Here is a 23,871-nt window from a genome sequence, read left to right as displayed (position 1 = left end):
ACGCAGCGATTGTCTCCTGCCGCTTTTCCCTCCGATAGAGTGCAGGACGCGTCACGGGGACAGGTAAGTGTTATGGCAATGTTTATTAACTGTATGTGTACATTTATAATGTGTTTTTACGTGTTTGTGATTGCCTCCCATTGTTTTTAATGGAGTTCGAGAGGTTTGTCGAACCGAACTCGAGCCTCTAGAGGTTCGCTCATCTCTACCGCTTATCTCTGGTCATTATCTAGTCACATACATGATCAGTTCGACATTCGTGGGTGTTTTTTTCTTTAATGGAGAGAGGGCAGACGCTTCACATGAGAGCACAGGATCAGGCATATTCACAGCCAGCATGCCCCATCCTTGATAACCCTCCAATATCTGTCATCAGGCGGAGATAACAAACCCCCTTGTATGCATTACATAGTGGGATACAAATCCAATATAGCACCTAACACCACAGGCCATTAGCAGACCCTGCACAGGATTCTTATAGAGCAGCCCTCCATTGTGTCCCCCCACACCCAATTACCTTGCTCACAAGTATTTTCTCCATCAATAGAGCAAATGGTGATGACCCGATCACCATTTCAAAACTTTGATTTTATTTTTAAAAGTTAGTCCTTTCACTTACGCTTTTTTTTTTTTTTTTTTTTGCTATTTCAGGTTTTCCTCAATGGCAGCTCGAGTGATAAGGATAGCTACCTGAGTAGCTGAAGACATCCCACGTTTGGACACTTTAATGGCAGATCAGATTGTATTCCTCTTCCAAAGCACAAACTCTAGGACTTGTAGATGCTGTATGGACACAACTAGTGATGAGTGAGCACTGCCATGCTCCAAGGACTCCAGCATTTGTGCCTGAAGATCTTCCTCGAAAATGCTCAAGTTCCTATTGACTTTGCTTGTACTCCGTACTAGAGCTGCACCCATCTGAGTGTCCGACTACTGGTTACAAGTACTGAGCACCCGAGCATGGTAGTGCCCGCTCATCACTAGTTACGAGAACAGCACCCGAGCATGGTAGTGCCCGCTCATCACTAGTTACAAGTACAGAGCACCCGAGCATGGTAGTGCCCGCTCATCACTAGTTACGAGAACAGCACCCGAGCATGGTAGTGCCCGCTCATCACTAGTTACGAGTACAGAGCACCCGAGCATGGTAGTGCCCGCTCATCACTAGTTACGAGAACAGCACCCGAGCATGGTAGTGCCCGCTCATCACTAGTTACGAGTACAGAGCACCCGAGCATGGTAGTGCCCGCTCATCACTAGTTACGAGAACAGCACCCGAGCATGGTAGTGCCCGCTCATCACTAGTTACGAGTACAGAGCACCCGAGCATGGTAGTGCCCGCTCATCACTAGTTACGAGCACCCAAGCATGGTAGTGCTTGCTCATCACTAGTTACGAGTACTGAGCACCCAAGCATGGTAATGCCCGCTCATCACTAGTTACGAGTACAGAGCACCCGAGCATGGTAGTGCCCGCTCATCACTAGTTACGAGTACAGAGCACCCGAGCATGGTAGTGCCCGCTCATCACTAGTTACGAGTACAGAGCACCCGAGCATGGTAGTGCCCGCTCATCACTAGTTACGAGTATAGAGCACCCGAGCATGGTAGTGCCCGCTCATCACTAGTTACGAGTACAGGGCACCCGAGCATGGTAGTGCCCGCTCATCACTAGTTACGAGTACAGAGCACCCGAGCATGGTAGTGCCCGCTCATCACTAGTTCCAACATCTCAGCCCTGAATTGGGTACCAGGTTCACAGATTTTAAGCACAGATTTTTCCCCCATTTCTGCGCTCGGGTTTTCGGTTTTCCAAATCCAGTGTCGACAAAGTACAGTGTGAACCTGGCATAAACGATCATGAAAACCGCACCCTCCTATTCAGGGCATTTGTCCAGTATTGCAATATTTACAGATGTGCAATATCTGGCACCACCTATGCACAAGAGTGGTGCCATTCTAGGGGGTGTGGGGGTGTAACCTTTTTATCTTAATTTTGCACAACCTCTCCTGGTAAATGTTTCATGTTAAAAATATTGTTTTCTAATTATACAATCTTTTTAAGGGGTTTTCCAGTTTCATAAAACCCACTGCCCTGTGCAAAAACAACGTTGGACCTGGGGAGGGTTAGTAAAGCCCATAATCTCCACCGCTACTCTCATTTCTGATGATTGGCTGCAGTGCTGATGTCACAGTGACAGCGCTGCAGCTAATAACTGAGCTCAGTTGTGCTTGAAACGCTGAGCTCAGTGATCGATGTCAGTGCTGCACAAAATAAGGGAGACCGGGTACAGCAGTGGAGAGACTCTGCGCCGGACCTGGGGAGGGTGTAAAAAGAACAAGGGGTTTTTATATTTCGACAAACTGCACCTGGCGACTGAATTTTTGTAAAACTGGAGAACCCCTGTAACTCCTGCCAGTGTCAATTCAGAGTCCGTTCTGCCTTGAGCCAAAGTCCTAAATATTATTGACTCAGACTGGTTGCTAAGGACTTTTTTTGACAACCTCATTTAGTGGTCGTTAGGTACTTCATCCCTAGCAACCAGTCTGTCCCAAGTGACTGCTGCTGAGCTTAATGCAGGATGGGCGCCGTTCCTCTGTACAGGACCAGGCAGCTGTGGTGGTTCGCCGGGTTGTGTATTGTGTTGCGGTGTCGTGTGTACTGATGGCAGCACACCTGCTATTGTGAGGTCTGAGTATTGCTGTATTACCTGTAAGTGAAGCGTGCGTTGTCATCTGCGGCCCCTGCACACGGCGGGTGTGTCGCATTGCTGTGCACATTGCCGCCATGGCTGGGATGCTTAGCATCTGTTTTGTCTCGGGGCAGGGAGGTGCACAACATGGACTCGAGAAGAAAGCAGGAATCCTGCTATAGGCATCAGCCCGAAACAATGGAACATTATCCGTGTGCACGGGAGGGCTTCTCTGTGTCATCAGTATTAGCAATAAAGTTTTATAAAAACAAATCAATGTGTGGTTTTATCAAAGATCTCAAGCAAACAACACATATATTATATTAGTGCTCATGGGCTGGTCCTGGTATTGCAGCTCAATCCTATTCCACTGAAGGCTGCAGTACCAGATACAGCCACAGGTAAAGAGGGGGCGCTACTTCTAGAACAAAGCCAACTGGAGACTCAGAGGTCACATCGACACAGCGGATCATGTGGGCAGACTGATCCATGGAAGGCGCAGCGGGGCTGATTGTTATGCCTCTAAGGTACTCCGGAGAAAGACTGCCATGATCAAGAATCTGCACATGGCGAGATCACCGCAGTCCTGGCAGAAGATGAGCCAAGCAGTAGGACATCACAATATTAATCAGTTTCTTTTATTTCCTTAAAGGATTAATCCATCTCCAAGATCCTATTTCAATATGTAGTAGGAATAATAATTGCATGTAGCATAGATGTCCTAGGTCTCTTACCTCATGTGCAGGGCATTACAGCTTGGGTAACCATGGTTAGGTTAAGGCAATTAACTGTCCCTATATGCATGGCTGTAACCTTGGATATCTAAGCTGCAATGCCCTGCACATGAGGTAAGAGATATAACTAATCAGGAGAATTATACTACATTTCTAATTAAAGGCATTTGCTAATATTGTTATTAATATTATCATTACACCTACTACATATTGGGATCGGGTCTTGGAGACGGGAATAACCCTTTAAAGTTGTAATCTAAGCACAAAACTAAAACAGCCGTCCATTACTAGGTTTTTATCTAAATTCTTATGCAGGTCCTCACCGCTTTCCACCCACTCCCTGGTACTAAAACAGAGCTGGTGCTTTTGTGCCCACGTGAGTAGGAGCTGCAGCCGTCCGACTACAAGTCCCAGCAATTTGCTATTCTTCGCCTGGTCACATGGCTGCCAGAGAACAGATGCACCAGACATGTAAACCATCTGCCTGATAACTGTGAAAATGCCCAGATAACGGCCGATGCCAGACTACCCCAAGGAATCGCACTGCAGGCTGTTATCCACGTCTGCCAAAGCAAAATGAGAAATCCCAAGGTCCTCAGAAGTGTCCTCTACATATTGTTCTTACTAAGATTGATCTATTCCTACTAGTGATGAGTGGGCACTACCATGCTCTGTGCTCGTACCCAGCAGTTGGACACTCAGACGGTCCTGACTCATGTACTGAGTATAAAGGAAGTCAATGGGAAAATCTTGTAGAAAAATACGTGTTTTCCATTTACTTCCATTATGTTCGGTAAACAAGTTGTGCCCATCTGGGTGTCTGACTGCTAGTTAAGTGCCCCCGAGCATGGTAGTGCCCGCTCATCATTAGTTACCAGTGCAGAGCACCCGAGCATGGTAGTGCCCGCTCATCACTAGTTACGAGTACTGAGCACCCGAGCATGGTAGTGCCCACTCATCACTAGTTACGAGTACTGAGCACCCGAGCATGGTAGTGCCCGCTCATCACTAGTTACGAATACTGAGCACCCGAGCATGGTAGTGCCCACTCATCACTAGTTACGAGTACTGAGCACCCGAGCATGGTGGTGCCAGCTTATCACTAGTTACCAGTACAGAGTATCCGAGCATGGTAATGCTCGCTCATCACTAGTTACCAGTACAGAGCACCCGAGCATGGTAGTGCTCGCTCATCACTAGTTACCAGTACAGAGCACCCGAGCATGGTAGTGCCCGCTCATCACTAGTTACCAGTACAGAGTACCCGAGCATGGTAGTGCCCACTCATCACTAGTTACGAGTACAGAGCACCCGAGCATGGTAGTGCCCGCTCATCACTAGTTACCAGTACAGAGTACCCGAGCATGGTAATGCTCGCTCATCACTAGTTACCAGTACAGAGCACCCGAGCATGGTAGTGCTCGCTCATCACTAGTTACCAGTACAGAGCACCCGAGCATGGTAGTGCCCGCTCATCACTAGTTACCAGTACAGAGTACCCGAGCATGGTAATGCTCGCTCATCACTAGTTACCAGTACAGAGCACCCGAGCATGGTAGTGCCCGCTCATCACTAGTTACCAGTACAGAGCACCCGAGCATGGTAGTGCTCGCTCATCACTAGTTACCAGTACAGAGCACCCGAGCATGGTAGTGCCCGCTCATCACTAGTTACCAGTACAGAGTACCCGAGCATGGTAATGCTCGCTCATCACTAGTTACCAGTACAGAGCACCCGAGCATGGTAGTGCCCGCTCATCACTAGTTACCAGTACAGAGCACCCGAGCATGGTAATGCTCGCTCATCACTAGTTACCAGTACAGAGCACCCGAGCATGGTAGTGCCCGCTCATCACTAGTTACCAGTACAGAGCACCCTAGCATGGTAATGCTCGCTCATCACTAGTTACCAGTACTGAGCACCCGAGCATGGTAGTGACCGCTCATCACTAGTTACCAGTACTGAGCACCCGAGCATGATAGTGCCCGCTCATCACTAGTTAACAGTACAGAGCACCCGAGCATGATAGTGCCCGCTCATCACTAGTTACCAGTACAGAGCACCCGAGCATGGTAGTGCTCGCTCATTACTAATTCCTACAGTCAGTTGTATTACTATGGAATAACATGAAACCACATTTCTCCATGGCTAGAATACCCCTTTAGGGTAAATTCTCACACATAGCAGACTTTGTACATTTTTCTGACATTTCCCTGCCTTTTTCATGCCTTTAATATTAGCTAAAACACAATGCGCTTTTATTTCAGGCCTTTTGGTGCATATTTTAGATACACCTTTTTAATTCCCTAAGATAGGTCTTCAATATCAGATTGTTAGGGGTCCGGCACCCCCAATAACCAGCTGTTACCACCCTGTACAGAGCTCTTTGCACTGTAGTTGTCTTTTCTGGTATTGCAGCTTTGATAATCTCCATATTCGCTTAACTGTAGTACCTCAATATGGCCACTATAGTGTGGAGCGCTGTCAGGGCCGGCTCCCGTTGTTTTGTGGGGTTCCCTGAAAAATGCCCACAGGAAAATTGCCCACATGGAAAATTGCCCACACGGAAAATTGCCCACACAGAAAATCGCCAATTGCAGCATCACAAAGTTTCAGATCTATGATATTTGAGGTGCAAGGTGAGGATGTTCATATGATAGGTTATCAACTTGTGATTTACAGTTGACCTAGTGCAAAAATGCTGAAGATCTTGGTTTGTAAAGGTCCAGTCACACTAAGCAACTTACCAGCGATCCCAACAACGATAGGGATCGCTGGTAAGTTGCTAGGAGGTTGCTGGTGAGATGTCACACTGCGACGCTCCAGCGATCCCACCAGCAACCTGACCTGGCAGGGATCGCTGGAGCGTCGCTACACGAGTTGCTGGTGAGCTCACCAGCAACCAGTGACCAGCCCCCACGCCGCGTGGAAGATGCTGCGCTTGGTAACTAAGGTAAATATCGGGTAACCAACCCGATATTTACCTTGGTTACCAGCGCACGGAGCTACACGTGCAGAGAGCAGGGAGCAGCGCACACTGAGCGCTGGCTCCCTGTTCTCCTAGTTACAGCACACATCGGGTTAATTACCCGATGTGTGCTGCAGCTAAATGTGCACAGAGCAGGGAGCAGCGCACACCGCTTAGCGCTGGCTCCCTGCTCTCCTAGCTACAGCACACATCGGGTTAATTAACCCGATGTGTCCTGCAGCTACATGTGCACAGAGCAGGAGCCGGCACTGACAGTGAGAGCGGCGGACACTGGCAACAAAGGTAAATATCGGGTAACCAAGGACAGGGCTTCTTGGTTACCCGATGTTTACTGTGGTTACCAGCCTCCGCAGAAGCCGGCTCCTGCTGCCTGCACATTTAGTTGTTGCTCTGTCGCTGTCACACACAGCGATCTGTGCTTCACAGCGGGAGAGCAACAACTAAAAAATGGCCCAGGACATTCAGCAACAACCAATGACCTCACAGCAGGGGCCAGGTTGTTGCTGGATGTCACACACAGCAACATCGCTAGCAACGTCACAAAAGTTGTTCGTTAGCAGCGATGTTGCTAGCGATGTTGCTTAGTGTGACGGGGCCTAATTACAGTCTGTCATTATCAGCGATAGATAGATACAGTCTGCTCTAATCTCACTGATTCTGCCTTACTCCTTCCACCAGCCCAAAACAGCAGCATATGCAGAACCAGCAGCAGTGTGATCCAGAGGAGCAATCACTACTATCTGTACTCACAAAAGTATCACTGTATTGTCTGTTGAGTTACATGTGAGTGCAGGCCACCAAAAGCAGGGTGCTGCTGGCAGAGATAGGGTACTTTCACACTTGCGTCCATCGCAATCCGCCACTATGGAAAATAGCGCAGTCCGTTAACGGACTGCGCTATTCTCCATAGACTTATATTGACGACGCACTGTGACGTAGTGTCTGCGTTTCATCCGCTGGCCAACGCTGAGTCGTTATTTTGACTGAGCACCGGGAGGAGGGAACGCAGCATGTAGCGTTTTTGGTGTCGTTAAAACAACTCACCTTGGCGGATTCCGTTGGAATCCGCCAAAGTGTCTAATCGTCTACAGTGGCGGATTCCGCCGCTATGCGCTAAGCAGCGGAATCCGCTGATGGATTCCATCACATTCTACTGAGCATATGTACCGCCCCGGGGCTTGGTCGGCTGCCGAGCCGCTCAGATACGGGCTCATCTGTGGGTGGCTCGAGCTCCTCCCGGACCCGGGGGTCACGTCGCTCTGAAGGGATGCTGACGCTACGTGAGGGGTGGTGTTCGGTGGGGAGGTCCACGGCCGAGGTTGTTTTTGGGGGTTATGTTCGTGACGCCACCCACGGGTTGTGGAGAATGGATGGACACCACCGCTGCCGTTGACTAGGCTCCCGGGGATGGTGTTGTGCAGCTTGGTGTTGACCCCTCCGTGGGTAGGGGGTGATGGTCCCGGTGGCCCGAGGGTGCTGAGGAGGGGGGATGCGTGCTGGCTTGTTGGTGCGATGCGGTGCGTGGCCCGAGGGAACTGTTGTACTCACTATTACAGGCACACTGGAGTCTCTGGTAAACCAAACAAGATGGTGGATGGTGCCCGCAGCCGGATGCGCTTCTCCCCTTTTTTCAGGTTGGTGGTTTCCGCCTTTCTCCTGCACCTCACTTTTAGTAGAATGGTGACTTTTATGCCTGAGCAACGGTAGTCCGCTCCCCAGCTTTGTGCGTGCCGGTAGAGCCCGTTTGCCCACAGACGCTGGCCCGTGGGATCTCGATGCCTGGGCGGTGGCTTTCTATCCCTCTGGTTGGGCTGTTGTCTTCAGTCGGGTCTTGGGTGGGAAAGGACCTAAAGTCCAGACCCCAATCAGTGAATTCAACTCGGTCCAGTGGTTTCTGGGCCTCGTACTGGGTCTGAGTACCCCTCCTGGTGCTCTGGTTCCCCGGTTCGGTACCGGCGGGCCACTACCCGGTCCCTTACGGTTCCACCGGCTGTAATCCCTGCTCCTGTAGGCGGCTACCACCGTATGCCCCCTGGCCACAGGGTATCCGGGCTTCAACCCAGTTCCCTGACAGACGTCCACACTTTGCTACCACTCTCCTCCACTCCTATCACTGAACTCTCTGTTTTTCCCACTCAGGCTCTCCGAACTCCTCGGTGGGCGTGGCCAACCACCTGGCTTTACCCCCCGGGTGTGAACGTCAAGTCCTGAGAGGGGTGACTCAGGGCTTTATGGTTGGCTGCTGGTACCTTTTTAGGGGAAGGTGTTTGTGCAAGGGCCTACCTGTGACTACCTGGCTAATCCAGGGCGTCACACATGCTCAGCATATCCAGCAGAACGATCTAAATTTTTTAAATTCACTCCTGGTCTCTCTATCTCTCTCTATCTCTCTCTGTCGGTCGGTCTCTCCCTCTCCCCCCCTCTCTCATACTCACCAATCATGGGCGCGGCGCTGCACAGCTGTCACCCTGCTCTGGTGGCTTCTCCTCTTTTGAAAATGTCGGCCGCTCATTATTCCATCTCGTATTCCCTGCTTCCCCCGCCCACCAGTGCCTATGATTGGTTGCAGTCAGATGCGCCCCCACGCTGAGTGACAACTGTCTCACTGCAACCAATCACAGCCGCCTGTGGGCGGGTCTATATCATGCAGTACAATAAATAAATAATTTTAAAAAAACGGCATGCGGTCCCCCCAATTTTTGATACCAGCCAAGGTAAACCCAAATGGCTGAAGACTGGTATTCTCAGGATGGGGAGCCTCACATTATGGGAAGCCCCCAGCCTAAAAATATCAGCCAGCAGCCGCTCGAAATTGCCGCATCCATTAGATGCGACAGTCTCGGGACTCTACCCGGCTCATCCCAAATTGCCCTGGTGCGGTGGCAATCGGGGTAATTAGGAGTTAATTGCAGCCCATAGCTGCCACTAAGTCCTAGGTTAATCATGGCAGGCGTCTATGAGAAACCCCCCATGATTAACCTGTAAGTGAAAGTAAATAAACACATACACCCAAAAAAATCCTTTATTTGAAATAAGACAAAAATACACCGTTTTACACCACTTTATTAAAATCCCCAAATACCCCTCCAGATCCGACGTGATCCACAGAGGTCCCATGACGCTTTCAGCTCTGCTACATGAAGCTTACAGGAGCGGCCACAGACCATTACCGCTCCCTGTCAGCTCCACACAGCAACTGAAGTGAATCGCGCTGTCAGTAGGGATGTCACTGAGGTAGTGCTGGTGTGTGCATTAATGATGGGGGTTGTAGTACCTGCGTGTGTGCGGTGATGATTGGGGGGGGGGGGGCGGTAGTGCCGGTGTGTGCGATGATGATGGGTGCGGTAGTGCCGGGGTGTGCGGCGGTGATGATGGGGGTGGTAGTGCCAGGGTGTGTGCAGTAATGCTGGGTGCGTTAGTGCCTGCGTGTGTGCGGTGATGATGGGGGCGGTAGTGCCAGGGTGGGGGCGGTGATGATGGGTGCAGTAGTGCCGGGGTGTGTGCGGTGATGATGGGGGTGGTAGTGCCAGGGTGGGGGCGGTGATGATGGGTGCAGTAGTGCCGGGGTGTGCGGTGATGATGGGGGTGGTAGTGCCTGCGTGTGTGTGTGTGGTGATGATGGGGCGGTAGTGTTGGGGTGTGTGCGGTGATGATGGGAGCGGTAGTGCTGTGGTGTGTGCGGTGATGATGGGGGCGGTAGTGCCGGTGTGTGCGGTGATGATGGGGGCGGTAGTGACGGTGTGTGCGGTGATGATAGGGACGGTAGTGCCTGCGTGTGGGCGGTGATGATGGGGGCGGTAGTGCCTGCGTGTCTGTGATGATGATGGGGGCGGTAGTGCCGGGGTGTGTGCGGTGATGATGGGGGCGGTAGTGCCTGAGTGTGTGCGGTGATGATGGTGGCAGTAGTGCTGGGGTGTGTGCGGTGATGATGGGGGCGGTAGTGCCGCTGTGTGCGGTGATGATGGGGGCGGTAGTGACGGTGTGTGCGGTGATGATGGGGACGGTAGTGCCTGTGTGTGGGCGGTGATGATGCGGGCGGTAGTGCCTGCGTGTCTGTGATTATGATGGGGGCGGTAGTGCCGGGGTGTGTGCGGTGATGATGGGGGCGGTAGTGCCCACGTGTGTGCGGTGATGATGGGGGCGGTAGTGCCGGGGTGTGTGCGGTGATGATGGGGGCGGTAGTGCATGTGTGTATGCGGTGATGATGGGGGCGGTAGTGCCTGTGTGTGTGCGGTGATGATGGGGGCGGTAGTGCCTGTGTGTGTGCGCGGTGATGATGGGGGCGGTAGTGCATGTGTGTATGCGGTGATGATGGGGGCGGTAGTGCATGTGTGTATGCGGTGATGATGGGGGCGGTAGTGCCTGCATGTGTGCGGTGATGATGGGAGCGGTAGTGCCTGTGTGTGTGCGGTGATGATGGGGGCGGTAATGCCTGTGTGTGTGCGGTGATGATGGGGGCTCTCTCTCTCTCTCGGCTAAAGAAAACTAACGCAACGTGTTATTTCACAGGAATCTGTTGCCTTTATTATCACACTATTTACAACGCATCCGTCACATGCGTCACACAACACATTGTGACGGATGCCAAACCACGCAAGAGTGAAAGTAGCCATAGCTCGTCCTGAAAGCCCCAAAGGCACAGCAGAGAGGTGAGACTCTGTCGCTTGTACCACCTTGTGTTCGTGCTGGGAATGTATGATATGTTTTTGCAGTGGTGTAACTAGTGTCCAATGGGCCCCAGTGTGAAATTTGGACCTGCCCCCCCTCCCCCCCCACACTCACACATGTTCTCACATGTACGGGCCCTTGTAGTGTTCTAACTTCTATCAAGACTTATGAACTGCCTCCCCTCCCCCTTCATTATGTAGTAATGTCCTCTGTCCTGGTATATATGCCCATCATCCTGGTGAATATGTCCTCATCCTGGTGTATATGACCCAATGCTGGTATATAAGGTCCTCATCCTGGTATGTATGGTCCACGTTGTCTCCATCCTGGTATATATGTTCCCATCCTGAGTTACATGGTCCCCAATCCTAGTGGGCATTCATGTCTGTTGGCAATTTTCTGTGGACATTTTTCACATATCATGTGAACATCCTCACCTTGCACCTCAAATATCTGAAACTTTCTGATGCTGCAATTGGCAATTTTCCGTGTGGGCAATTTTCCGTGTGGGCAACTTTCTATGTGGGCAATTTTTCGTGTGGGCAATTTTCCTATGTGGATTTTTCCTATGGGCAATATTCATGTGGGCAATTTTCCGATGGGCATTTTTCTGGTCACCGTTTTGTGGGCCCCAGGCACAAGCAGACATGCACATACAGATACAGTTAGGTCCAGAAATATTTGGACAGTGACACAATTTTCGCGAGTTGGGCTCTGCATGCCACCACATTGGATTTGAAATGAAACCTCTACAACAGAATTCAAGTGCAGATTGTAACGTTTAATTTGAAGGTTTGAACAAAAATATCTGATAGAAATTGTAGGAATTGTACACATTTCTTTACAAACACTCCACATTTTAGGAGGTCAAAAGTAATTGGACAAATAAACCAAACCCAAACAAAATATTTTTATTTTCAATATTTTGTTGCGAATCCTTTGGAGGCAATCACTGCCTTAAGTCTGGAACCCATGGACATCACCAAACGCTGGGTTTCCTCCTTCTTAATGCTTTGCCAGGCCTTTACAGCCGCAGCCTTCAGGTCTTGCTTGTTTGTGGGTCTTTCCGTCTTAAGTCTGGATTTGAGCAAGTGAAATGCCTGCTCAATTGGGTTAAGATCTGGTGATTGACTTGGCCATTGCAGAATGTTCCACTTTTTTGCACTCATGAACTCCTGGGTAGCTTTGGCTGTATGCTTGGGGTCATTGTCCATCTGTACTATGAAGCGCCGTCCGATCAACTTTGCGGCATTTGGCTGAATCTGGGCTGAAAGTATATCCCGGTACACTTCAGAATTCATCCGGCTACTCTTGTCTGCTGTTATGTCATCAATAAACACAAGTGACCCAGTGCCATTGAAAGCCATGCATGCCCATGCCATCACGTTGCCTCCACCATGTTTTACAGAGGATGTGGTGTGCCTTGGATCATGTGCCGTTCCCTTTCTTCTCCAAACTTTTTTCTTCCCATCATTCTGGTACAGGTTGATCTTTGTCTCATCTGTCCATAGAATACTTTTCCAGAACTGAGCTGGCTTCATGAGGTGTTTTTCAGCAAATTTAACTCTGGCCTGTCTATTTTTGGAATTGATGAATGGTTTGCATCTAGATGTGAACCCTTTGTATTTACTTTCATGGAGTCTTCTCTTTACTGTTGACTTAGAGACAGATACACCTACTTCACTGAGAGTGTTCTGGACTTCAGTTGATGTTGTGAACGGGTTCTTCTTCACCAAAGAAAGTATGCGGCGATCATCCACCACTGTTGTCATCCGTGGACGCCCAGGCCTTTTTGAGTTCCCAAGCTCACCAGTCAATTCCTTTTTTCTCAGAATGTACCCGACTGTTTGTTTATTTTGCTACTCCAAGCATGTCTGCTATCTCTCTGATGGATTTTTTTCTTTTTTTTCAGCCTCAGGATGTTCTGCTACACCTCAATTGAGAGTTCCTTAGACCGCATGGTGTCTGGTCACAGCAACAGCTTCCAAATGCAAAACCACACACCTGTAATCAACCCCAGACCTTTTAACTACTTCATTGATTACAGGTTAACGAGGGAGACGCCTTCAGAGTTAATTGCAGCCCTTAGAGTCCCTTGTCCAATTACTTTTGGTCCCTTGAAAAAGAGGAGGCTATGCATTACAGAGCTATGATTCCTAAACCCTTTCTCCGATTTGGATGTGAAAACTCTCATATTGCAGCTGGGAGTGTGCACTTTCAGCCCATATTATATATATAATTGTATTTCTGAACATGTTTTTGTAAACAGCTAAAATAACAAAACTTGTGTCACTGTCCAAATATTTCTGGACCTAACTGTACGTACACATACAGGCAGACATACATATACATATTTAAAGAGCCAGTCAGAAAAACACATATAAACAGACATCCATACACTGTCATATACACTGACATACATAGATACACATCATACATACACACAGACACATTAGAGATATTTCTAATATTGGGAAGCCGGCAGCAGCCTCCTCACCTCCCCGCTTGTCTCCGTCCAGCTCCTCCTGGGCATATGGTTGCGCTGCGCTGATTGGTGGCCATCACTAACAGACATGGCTGCACATAGAGCACACTGACACTGCTGTATATACATCACGGGAGAGGCTGGGGACATACCCATTACCGAGGAGGGGGCATACAGCTCTGGGGGGTTTAGAAGTATGCAGCCCCCACATTCCTCCATATAATATAATGCACTCATATTGCTCCACATAATTTAATGCAGCTTGATATTACTTTATGTAATGCACCCGCATATTCCTCCATATAATGTTATGCAGCCCCCATAGTCCCCCATATAGACTAATGCACCAAATATTCCTCCACATAATATAATGCAGCCCCATATTCCTCAATATAGGGTTATGAAGCTCTCATATTCCTCCATATAGTATTGCAGCCCCAATGCGGCAGCATTATGTAGCCCCATATCGTTTAATGCAGCCCCATAGTCGTGTGACCTCTGTGATTAATACATACTTGTTCCTCCGCTGCTCCGGTTTCCGCAGCGTGTCCACTGTTCTGCCACTCTGATAGCTCAAAACATAGGCGCACACATCATCGCGCTCCGCTGTACTGAGCTGTCAGATGCAGAGCGCAGACAGATGCTGCAGGAGAATAAGAGTCAGCGCACAGATCCCTCTATCATCAAGGCTTTCAATTGTATCGGCATATGTGATACCGATACAATTGAAAGTTTTATCCTCAGCGGGGAGAGATGGGGGGCCGCGGGATGGGTGGGGGGCGGTGCAGCGATGTCACCAAGCCTCACAAACTCCAAAGGGGCCGGGTAGCCTGCTGCCATTGGCGGTACGCCATCCTGCTGTCTGTGAGTGGGCCCCCTCGGCTGTCCAGGGCCTCGGAGCTTGCCCAGGTGTGCCGGGTGCTGACGCCGGCTCTGAGCGCTGTGCTGCTTTGGTTTTGCACGCATATTCCCACACTGGTACCTGCACACAGCACCTCCCCAACAATGTGATATTGATGACCAATCCTAAAGACTAGATTAATGTAGTCCAACCAAAAATCATTTGTGACTGGCACAAAATTCATCTCGGATTGCATCTGCCAATTTTGTATTTTGGCAGCCGATAATGCAGCCAGAGCTGATCAGTCCAAGAAATCCAACATGGCTGATAACGAACTTGTCTGTTGGTCATTGGTTGAAATGAATGAATGTTCGTTATATAAATACTGTCCCATTCAGTCTGACGTCTCTGGTCACTACAGGGATAGGTCATAAGTATATACAAGTCCTGGACAACCCACCTAATTTTGGGAAACCTTATAAAATCCATTTGTGCAAGGAAATATTAGCTGCCGCTAAAATCAGAAAGATACATCTCTATTAAAGTATGCCCTTTAGTCTTCAGACGGTTGCATTTTTGCTCAGCGTGCCGCCTGTGTACCAGTAATAACCCATCTATTTACAACCTGGACCAAAAATGGCTGCACGCACTATATTGGCTAGAATAGTCCATAAATGCAGGCAGTGGCCCTACACAGGCACATAAGAGTTGCACATGAAGGCCGTCATCTCCACCACGGCCATCTGATCACTGACTTAGACAAGGGGTAAGAAAGTGGATAATCTCAGGGTTTATTCTTGTACTTCCATATATTTCATAGATTAGAAGAAGAGGTGCGTTTGTCTTCCCTGGATTTAGCGCCAGTACTCTGCCCCCGCTCTCGTTTCTGCATACTCTGCCCTCGCTCCGGTCTCTGTGTTTGGCTAAGCAGGTGTTTGTCTTCCCTGGATTTAGCGCCAGTACTCTGCCCCCGCTCTCATTTCTGCATACTCTGCCCTCGCTCCGGTCTCTGTGTTTGGCTAAGCAGGTGTTTGTCTTCCCTGGATTTAGCGCCAGTACTCTGCCCCCGCTCTCGTTTCTGCATACTCTGCCCTCGCTCCGGTCTCTGTGTTTGGCTAAGCAGGTGTTTGTCTTCCCTGGATTTAGCGCCAGTACTCTGCCCCCGCTCTCGTTTCTGCATACTCTGCCTTCGCTCCAGTCTCTGTGTTTGGCTAAGCAGGTGTTTGTCTTCCCTGGATTTAGCGCCAGTACTCTGCCCCCGCTCTCGTTTCTGCATACTCTGCCTTCGCTCCGGTCTCTGTGTTTGGCTAAGCAGGTGTTTGTCTTCCCTGGATTTAGCGCCAGTACTCTGCCCCCGCTCTCGTTTCTGCATACTCTGCCCTCGCTCCGGTCTCTGTGTTTGGCTAAGCAGGTGTTTGTCTTCCCTGGATTTAGCGCCAGTACTCTGCCCCCGCTCTCGTTTCTGCATACTCTGCCTTCGCTCCAGTCTCTGTGTTTGGCTAAGCAGGTGTTTGTCTTCCCTGGGTTCAGAGGAAGTCCTCTGCCCCCAATCTTGTTTCTGCGTACTCTGCCCTGCTCAGGTCTCTGCGTTTGTCTAAGCAGGCGTTTGTCTTCCATGGGTTCAGTGCAATTACTCTGCCCCCGCTCCGATCTCTGCATTTAGCTTCAGTGGCAAAATCACCGCTACAGACAAATTACTGAGCTTGGCAGCGCAGGCTGTCTACATCAGCAGAACCGCTGCACTCAGTGATTGGCTGCAGTGGTGATGTCTTCCAGTTATACCAGAGACTGGAACAGCAGAAGAGATTTGGAGTTGGATCCGGACAGGGCAAGTTTCTGCACTAAAAGCAATAGAGGACAAAGTAGAAAATGTTTTTAACTTGATTAGGGCTGAGCTGCCATACCAGACACAACCTGTGAACAAGGGTGGCGCTGTATGTCTTGCTTTCCCCTTTACCAGAGATGAAAAATACATATTCCCTAACACTTGATTAATTAAAGGGCAGTACAAAATATATTCACAGCACAAAGTGCCACCACATTACGTGTACCGATAACAGACGGTCCGAATGCTAAAAGTCAAATGCGTCGGTCTCCAACAACCGCGCCGGCCTGTAAAGGATCCACGTCTGACACGTTCTCGTCTTATCCTGCCCCTTATCTGTGATATTCCGGCTGCTCTCCGCCTCGGCCAGACGCCGTGAGCCCCGGATATTGCTTGTCACTGTATTTATGGGCCAAGAAATAACCAGGACTAATAAAAGCATTTACATAACTGATACCAGATAATATTGGGGGGGAGGGGGTTTCACTGGTGCAGGAACTTTTTTATTTTTTTTGTTAACCTCTTAAAATTGCTCCATAGTCATTTGCACAATGCACGGCCATAGATTTGATTAATTGTGGAGCTGTCAAGGAAATGTGATTTATTTATTTTTACAGGATAGTAAATTAAAAGCTTCATCATCTCCTGATTGGCAAATTCATGAGAAATTGACGTTCATTTGTGCGACGTTAATTAAAGATCAAATTTTTCTTTTTCTTTCTGCCATCATAGTGTGTGTGTATATATGTATATATAATATATATATATATATATATATATATATATATATATATATATATATATATATATATAAAATATTACACACGAAAATAGCTTTAAAATTGTTTAAATTCCCTTTAGAGACGTAAATACAGTGGAACCTTGAATTAAGAGTAACTTTGTTTGAGAGCGTTTTGCAAAACTTTTCACAAATTTGTAACTTGGTTTAAGAGCAATGATTTGCAATAAGAGCAAATACTCCCCGTGTACACTTCCGGTTCCGTCGTTTCACTGCGCTGTGACCCGCTCTGGAGGTAACTTTCTGTACATACTGTATGTTCTTTGTACAGTATACCATTGTACAGTATATACCATATAGCATGTCTATCAATTTGCATTTGTGGCTATAGTTTTTTACGCAACAGTATTTTGTATTAGTGTACTGTAATTTTATATGCATACAGGACATTTTATATTTCTGCAATAAATTTATAGAAATACAGTAAATACTTTTGGTTTGTGGAACAAATTGTCTGAAATTCAATTATTTCCTATGGGAAAAATTCGCTTTGATATAAGAGCTAATATAACTTGGTTTAAGAGCGCACTCCCGGCACCAATTATACTCGTAATCCAAGGGTCCACTGTATAAAAGAAGGTATACGGCCGGTACCACGAGAGAAGTCAGGAGGTTACAGAATACTCTGTTAGGCCACATGCACATAAGTATTTGGTGAGATTTTGTTTTTGTTTTTTACCAAAGCCAAGAGTGGAACAGAGAAAAAGTATAATAGAAACACGTGCACCACTCCTGCATTTTTATCACCCACTCCTGGTTTCTGAACGTGACCTCCGTATTTAAAACGCGACTTCAGAGTATGCGGTCGAGTAAATGAGGAATGGCTCTATTTCTGGTCTATGTCCTGCATTTTTCCCCTCTGTAGGCTGTCACTCTAATTTTCAGTTGTCACTAAGCTAGTGGGAGGAGACCAGCTTCTATATCTCCCATATACCGGACACACAGACAGAAGGGGCTCCTGCTCTGCAGTCATTATACAACACTACTGAGCAGGTTAGCTGTGGTTCCAGCTCTAAGATGAGATGAAAAACACTACTGAGTAGGTTAGCAGTGAATCTAGCTCTGAGATAAAAAAAACAAAACAAAAAACTAAATAAAAAACCCCACTACTGAGCAGGTTAGCTGTGGTTCCAGCTCTGAGGTGAGTTAACCTGCTCAGTAGTGTTTTTTAACTCACCTCAGAGCTGGATTCACAGCTAACCTGCTCAGTAGTGTTTTTTAGCTGTGAATCCAGCTCTGAGATGAGATGAAAAACCACTACTGAGTAGGTTAGCAGTGAATCTAGCTCTGAGATAAAAAAAAAACCTGAATAAAAAACCCCACTACTGAGCAGGTTAGCTGTGAATCCAGCACTGAGGTGAGAAAAAAAACCCCACAACTGAGCAGGTTAGCTGTGATTCCAGCTCTGCAGTGAGATGGAAAGCTACTACCCAACAGGTTAACTGAATCCAGCTCTGAGACAAAAAAAAAAACAAACAAACCCACTACTGAGCAGGTGGGCTGTGAATCCATCTCGGAGATTAAAGAAAAAAAACACCCTACTACTGAGCCAGGTTAGCTGTGAATCCAGTTCAGAGGTGAGATGGAAAAACACTACCCAACAGGTTAACTGTGAATCCAGCTCTGATAAATAAACAAAAACCACTACTGAGCAGGTGAGCTGTGAATCCAGCTCAGAGGTGAGATGGCAAAACACTACTGAGCAGGTTAGCTGTCATTTCAAAGCTGAGATAAGATAAAAAAAACACCACTGAGCAGGTTAGCTGTGAATCCAGCTCTGAGGTGACATAAAACACTTACTAGAAAGCAGAAGTTTTGCCTGTTCTTTTTCTTTGTGCCTGTGTCCAGTTGTGGGGGTGGGGGTGGGGGGGGATCTTAGTACATTGAACACATAAAACAAAAGACTGTACTCACTTTTGCTTTCTTTGTTTTAGAAGGGATGTGAATATGGATTGGAGGGCACTCATCTGCTGCTGGCACATTAACATAGGATTTGTCTCTATTTTCTACTCATCTGTGGGTTGTATATTGTATTACACCTCCTAAATTGAGCTGTGCGGCAACACCAAATACAACCTTATGGACAGATGTGGCGCTGTTTAAAGACAGCCATATTTTTTTTTAATTAACCACAACCCCTTTAATTCCTAACCAATTCCCTGATACACCAGCTATGAACCCGCAGACTATTCCTGTACATGACCGTGTTAAATAGATGATTTAGCCGGAAAATGGAAATGGTTTTACAGCTTAATTAACGAACATTGGATAATTACACCACAACCTCCATACGGTCATTTGCATAACTCTGTTATAGGATTAGGCTGCAAATTTTCCTAATTCTATTTATTAATATAACAGTTTCTGTTCTAGGAAATTAGGAGTAAACTTTAGTGTGTGAGACTGATGCTAAATGCAGGAAATCAAAGCGGAATTTATTTTTCTCAAAGGAGTAAGCCGCTGTCCCACACCTCTGGTGGCAGCTTATCTCCTTTGAGAACAAAAGATTGGGCATGTTGAAGTCCCATCTGCCCCACCTTTCTCTCTTGGCATCTGCTAAATGAAATCTGAGTGCTGCTGGTGAAGGTGTGGAGCCGTCCCAGCCACATTTGCTCCCCACAGCCATATTAAAGCTGCTGGTGGAACTTCTCCCTTTGGCTCTAAATTCTTGCTGACAAAAACTGGGTTCCTAAGAACAGTCACAAAGTTGTAAACCGAGAATGTGAAATGTGCGTTGGGAAGTTTGAGACGCTATACATTTACGACCAGCGATGGGCTAATACTAGTACTCCTGCTTTTGCAAATTAGTAACATCTACAGCTACATAAAATATTCTTTCAAAAATAGTATTAGGCTTTGGTTGCATGAAGCCTATATACAAAGTAAAAAGAAAAATTATATGCCCAAAATCAGAAACTCAATCCCCAGAGTTTCCTGCTTTTGGAGGAATGGACAGAGTTTCCTGCTTTTGGAGGAATGGACAGAGTTTCCTGCTTTTGGAGGAATGGACAGAGTTTCCTGCTTTTGGAGGAATGGACAGAGTTTCCTGCTTTTGGAGGAATGGACAGAGTTTCCTGCTTTTGGAGGAATGGAGACAGTTTCCTGCTTTTGGAGGAATGGACAGAGTTTCCTGCTTTTGGAGGAATGGCGAGCGTTTCCTGCTTTTGGAAGAATGACGAGCGTTTCCTGCTTTTGGAGGAATGGCGAGCGTTTCCTGCTTTTGGAGGAATGGCGAGCGTTTCTTGCTTTTGGAGGAATGGCGAGCGTTTCCTGCTTTTGGAGGAATGGCGAGCGTTTCCTGCTTTTGGAGGAATGGCGAGCGTTTCCTGCTTTTGGAGGAATGGCAAGCGTTTCCTGCTTTTGGAGGAATGGAGACAGTTTCCTGCTTTTGGAGGAATGGAGACAGTTTCCTGCTTTTGGAGGAATGGAGACAGTTTCCTGCTTTTGGAGGAATGGAGACAGTTTCCTGCTTTGGCACAAGAAGGAGGCTACGTGGCTCATTTAAGGAGCTAGCCCAGTCCCAACTGATGCGTACATAGAGAAGGAGGCTGGCTTAGCAATTGTAATGAGCAGTCTGCCTACATACAGCAGTGATGTATCACATATAGTTTTGCACAAAACTCACCGACTGTCCTGGAGATGTCAGCTTCTGTTCACATTGCAGAGTCTGAAACTCTGTCCGATAATTTTTTTGGTGTATCTGATCAACTCAGGCAGACCCTGGCATGGACCTGCTGTGTGCTGATTCATTGGCAGGCTAGCAAGAGTTACCCTCTGCTAGTTCATTGGGCTTCTTTGATCATATATTGTAAGGAAGTAAATTAATTCTGCTCCACTCATTTTTAAACTGGCGGAAATCTACCTATGCAAACTATAGTTTATGCTGTGTTGGTCTGTGAGTTGAGGTGTTCCAGATTTGCTGAAGAAAGTGTTGCTTTATGCTTGGTGTTGTTGTGGAGTTCTCCTGTTGTCTTGTTGCTTCCTTCCTGCTCTTGTTTTACTCCTAATCTTTTATTGCCTTATACCTCTGTGTGACAGAGTTTTTGTTTCCCGTTTGTCTATTTCTGTGGGTTAAATCACACTCCAGTCCTGGGGGGTATAAGATCAAGGCTGGTCAGGAAGATGACTCAAACATCCCCACCATTAGGGGCATCTCTGAGACTAGGGACAGCATAGGGCTCCCTAGTCTGAGGGTCAGCTTAGGGGCCCCATAGTCCCTTGTGACATGATGACTTGGAAACCCTCCCGGATCTCATAGAATCTGGATGTGGAACATGTGGGATCTAGGACCCTTGCTGATATGTGAATATTGGGGGCACATTCTAAATACCAATAGTGTAGTAAGCTTAATGTATTTTTGAAAGGACACATTAACAAAAAAATGTTTTGGAATAGACAATCCTTTGAATAGGAAGAAAACCATACACAAGAGGGGCGCTCTTTGGTATAGAACAAAACAAACAAGGATTTTATTTTTATAATCCTGTACTTTTCCAATTCACGTGAATCTTCCCATACAAAAGGGAAGAAACTGCATCTTTTGGTGTTTGCCCCTTTGCAAGTCTACACAGCGTAAAGTTGTCCAACCCTGCCAGTCACCCATGCAATGAGCCAGGAATATTTAGATGCATGTTGAAGATTTTGCTTTGCCAAATATTTGATCCCAAAAGATCACAGAATGATGATGATCTTGATCTATGAAGATGAATTCACAGAAACTGATTCACGCCTCTACTCCCTATGACATGAGGCCTGTCTCTGGGTGGGGAGACGTGGAGATAACCACATGTCCTCGGTGGTTAAGGCTTTTGAATGCTTAGACTGTTTCATCATGTAACCTAGGCGTGTGAGCATTAACCCAGGGCGTGTGAGCGATACACCCACTAAGGCATCCTGAGTTTCATATGCATAAACATTTTCCATTCATAGGTGACATCTCCCACAATGACACTGACCCCTGTAGTGCAGCTTCCAAAAACTCAGGATGCTGGAGCTATCCTTAAGCGCCTTTCCAGGTATTACACAGGTAATACATGCTCAAGTTCTTCAGATCCCCATAGCCTCTAATAGGGTATTCAGACTGGTGTGTCCTACTGGTTGCTCCTTTAAGGCTAAGGTCAGTGTTCCTCTCTACGTTTTTACATGTTAAAGGAGTTCTCCAAGACTAAACACATTCACGTTGGGTTGAGCCAAGCATCTGTGTAATCAATGAGTTCTCACTTCTTATCTCCCTAAAAAGGATAGAGAAGGATTGGTCAGATGAATTTTAACATGTCCGATCCTTTTGCTCTACCACTTGCCAGTGGAAACCCTCCATATGCCTCATATGTTTAGCAGGTCTGCCGAACAGTTATCCTTGACTTGTTGACCTCAATGTGTCACATCAATCTATCTAATATATAAAGCTGAGTGTAAAACGAGGAAGCCGCGGAGACACCATCACCTGTTTCTCAACGCTGGCAGGTAACTAGCCAGGTCTTTCACTGGGAAGGAAAAACCACAGGAAGGGCAGTCTCCGGTCAAGGAAACCACCTATGCCAAAACATGGTATCCATCCACAGACAGCTGTTTCGGGGTATTTGCCCCTCATCAGTGTGGAGTAGGAAACTGGCTAGTGGGAGCAAGGCCTAGTAGAAGACTATATAGGTAAGGATGGTTGACCTAAGGGAGCTAAAGCTAAGTGTATGTATGCATTTGTGTGTGTGTGTGTGTGTGTGTGTGTGTGTGTGTGTGTGTGTGTGTGTGTGTGTGTGTGTGTGTGTGTGTGTGTGTGTGTGTGTGTACAGTATGTATGTGTGTATGTCTGCTAAAGGAATCCGCAACGTCGCATTTCCAATCACGAAATTTTGCACAGACACTCCATGTGACTCAGGGAACGTCATAGACTATGTTTGGACAGGAAAATTTAACCCTGCACTTTACAGTCACCTGCCAAAAATCCTGCCTCCATTAAAGTCAATGGAGCTGCGAGCTATTAGGTTATTAATAGGAGCTGTGAGTGGTTGCTATAGGAACAAAATTAATTGTTAGTATCAGAAGCTTGTGTGAGGTAATAAGATGTCGGTGGGGAGATGGATAGAGACAGACAGACAGAGGCAGACAAACACAGACAGAGACAGACACAGGCAGACAGGGTAAGAGACAGGCAGAGGCAGACAGGGAAAGAGACAGCCAGACAGGGAAAGAGACAGACAGGGAAAGACAGCCAGACAGAGAAAGAGACAGACTGGGAAAGAGACAGAGACAAGTGAAGAGTCAGAGACTGACGGGGAACGAGACTGACGGGGAACGAGACTGACGGGGAACGAGACTGACGGGGAACGAGACTGACGGGGAACGAGACTGACGGGGAACACGACTGACGGGGAACACGACTGACGGGGAACACGACTGACGGGGAGCACGACTGACAGAGAGAGACACAAAGATAGAGACAGACAGAGAAACTGATACAGACAGACAGAGACAGACAAACTCAAAGAGAGACAGTTAATATTAAGGGCAATGCCCGAGTACTACAGATAGTACAAGATATAGAAGAATTGTTGCTGGAGAAGACGGCACAATGAATGCACAAGAATTGCCGCTACGAACCCATCTATAGGATCTAGATCAATAGATGCTCTATCTGTTCCACCTACATCTGACTAGGCTCCTTAGAAGAAACATAGGTAGGACCATTTCTGTCCAGTCCGAGCCCCATCAGGGCTCATAAAGTCCATTGTTGGACAACCCCATCAGAGGCCATCAGCGGCATCCAACCTCTGCCTCAGGCAATCTACAACTTTCTAGGACGTTGATCACATAAGGCTTCGGGATCTTAAAATTTTGTATGAGG

At 47.5% G+C, this 23,871-nt stretch overlaps 1 protein-coding gene and 1 long non-coding RNA gene across 2 annotated transcripts in view; one reads left to right on the top strand and one right to left on the bottom strand.

Annotated features, from left to right (window-relative positions):
- Positions 1 to 2,965, top strand: part of ASPG (asparaginase) — an 86,250-nt gene extending 83,285 nt beyond the window's left edge. Inside the window, exon 16 of the mRNA XM_075329918.1 lies at positions 652 to 2,965. Within this exon, the coding sequence (XP_075186033.1) occupies positions 652 to 702 (51 nt within the window). The 3' untranslated portion in view covers positions 703 to 2,965. The remainder of the gene's footprint in view (positions 1 to 651) is intronic.
- LOC142257746 (uncharacterized) overlaps positions 1 to 23,871 on the bottom strand; it is a 122,055-nt gene that overhangs the window by 18,604 nt on the left and 79,580 nt on the right. The window lies entirely within an intron of this gene.

The sequence above is a fragment of the Anomaloglossus baeobatrachus genome, chromosome 12 (assembly GCF_048569485.1).
Source record: "Anomaloglossus baeobatrachus isolate aAnoBae1 chromosome 12, aAnoBae1.hap1, whole genome shotgun sequence".
Lineage (NCBI taxonomy): Eukaryota > Metazoa > Chordata > Amphibia > Anura > Aromobatidae > Anomaloglossus > Anomaloglossus baeobatrachus.
This window is presented reverse-complemented; position numbering and strand designations above follow the sequence as displayed.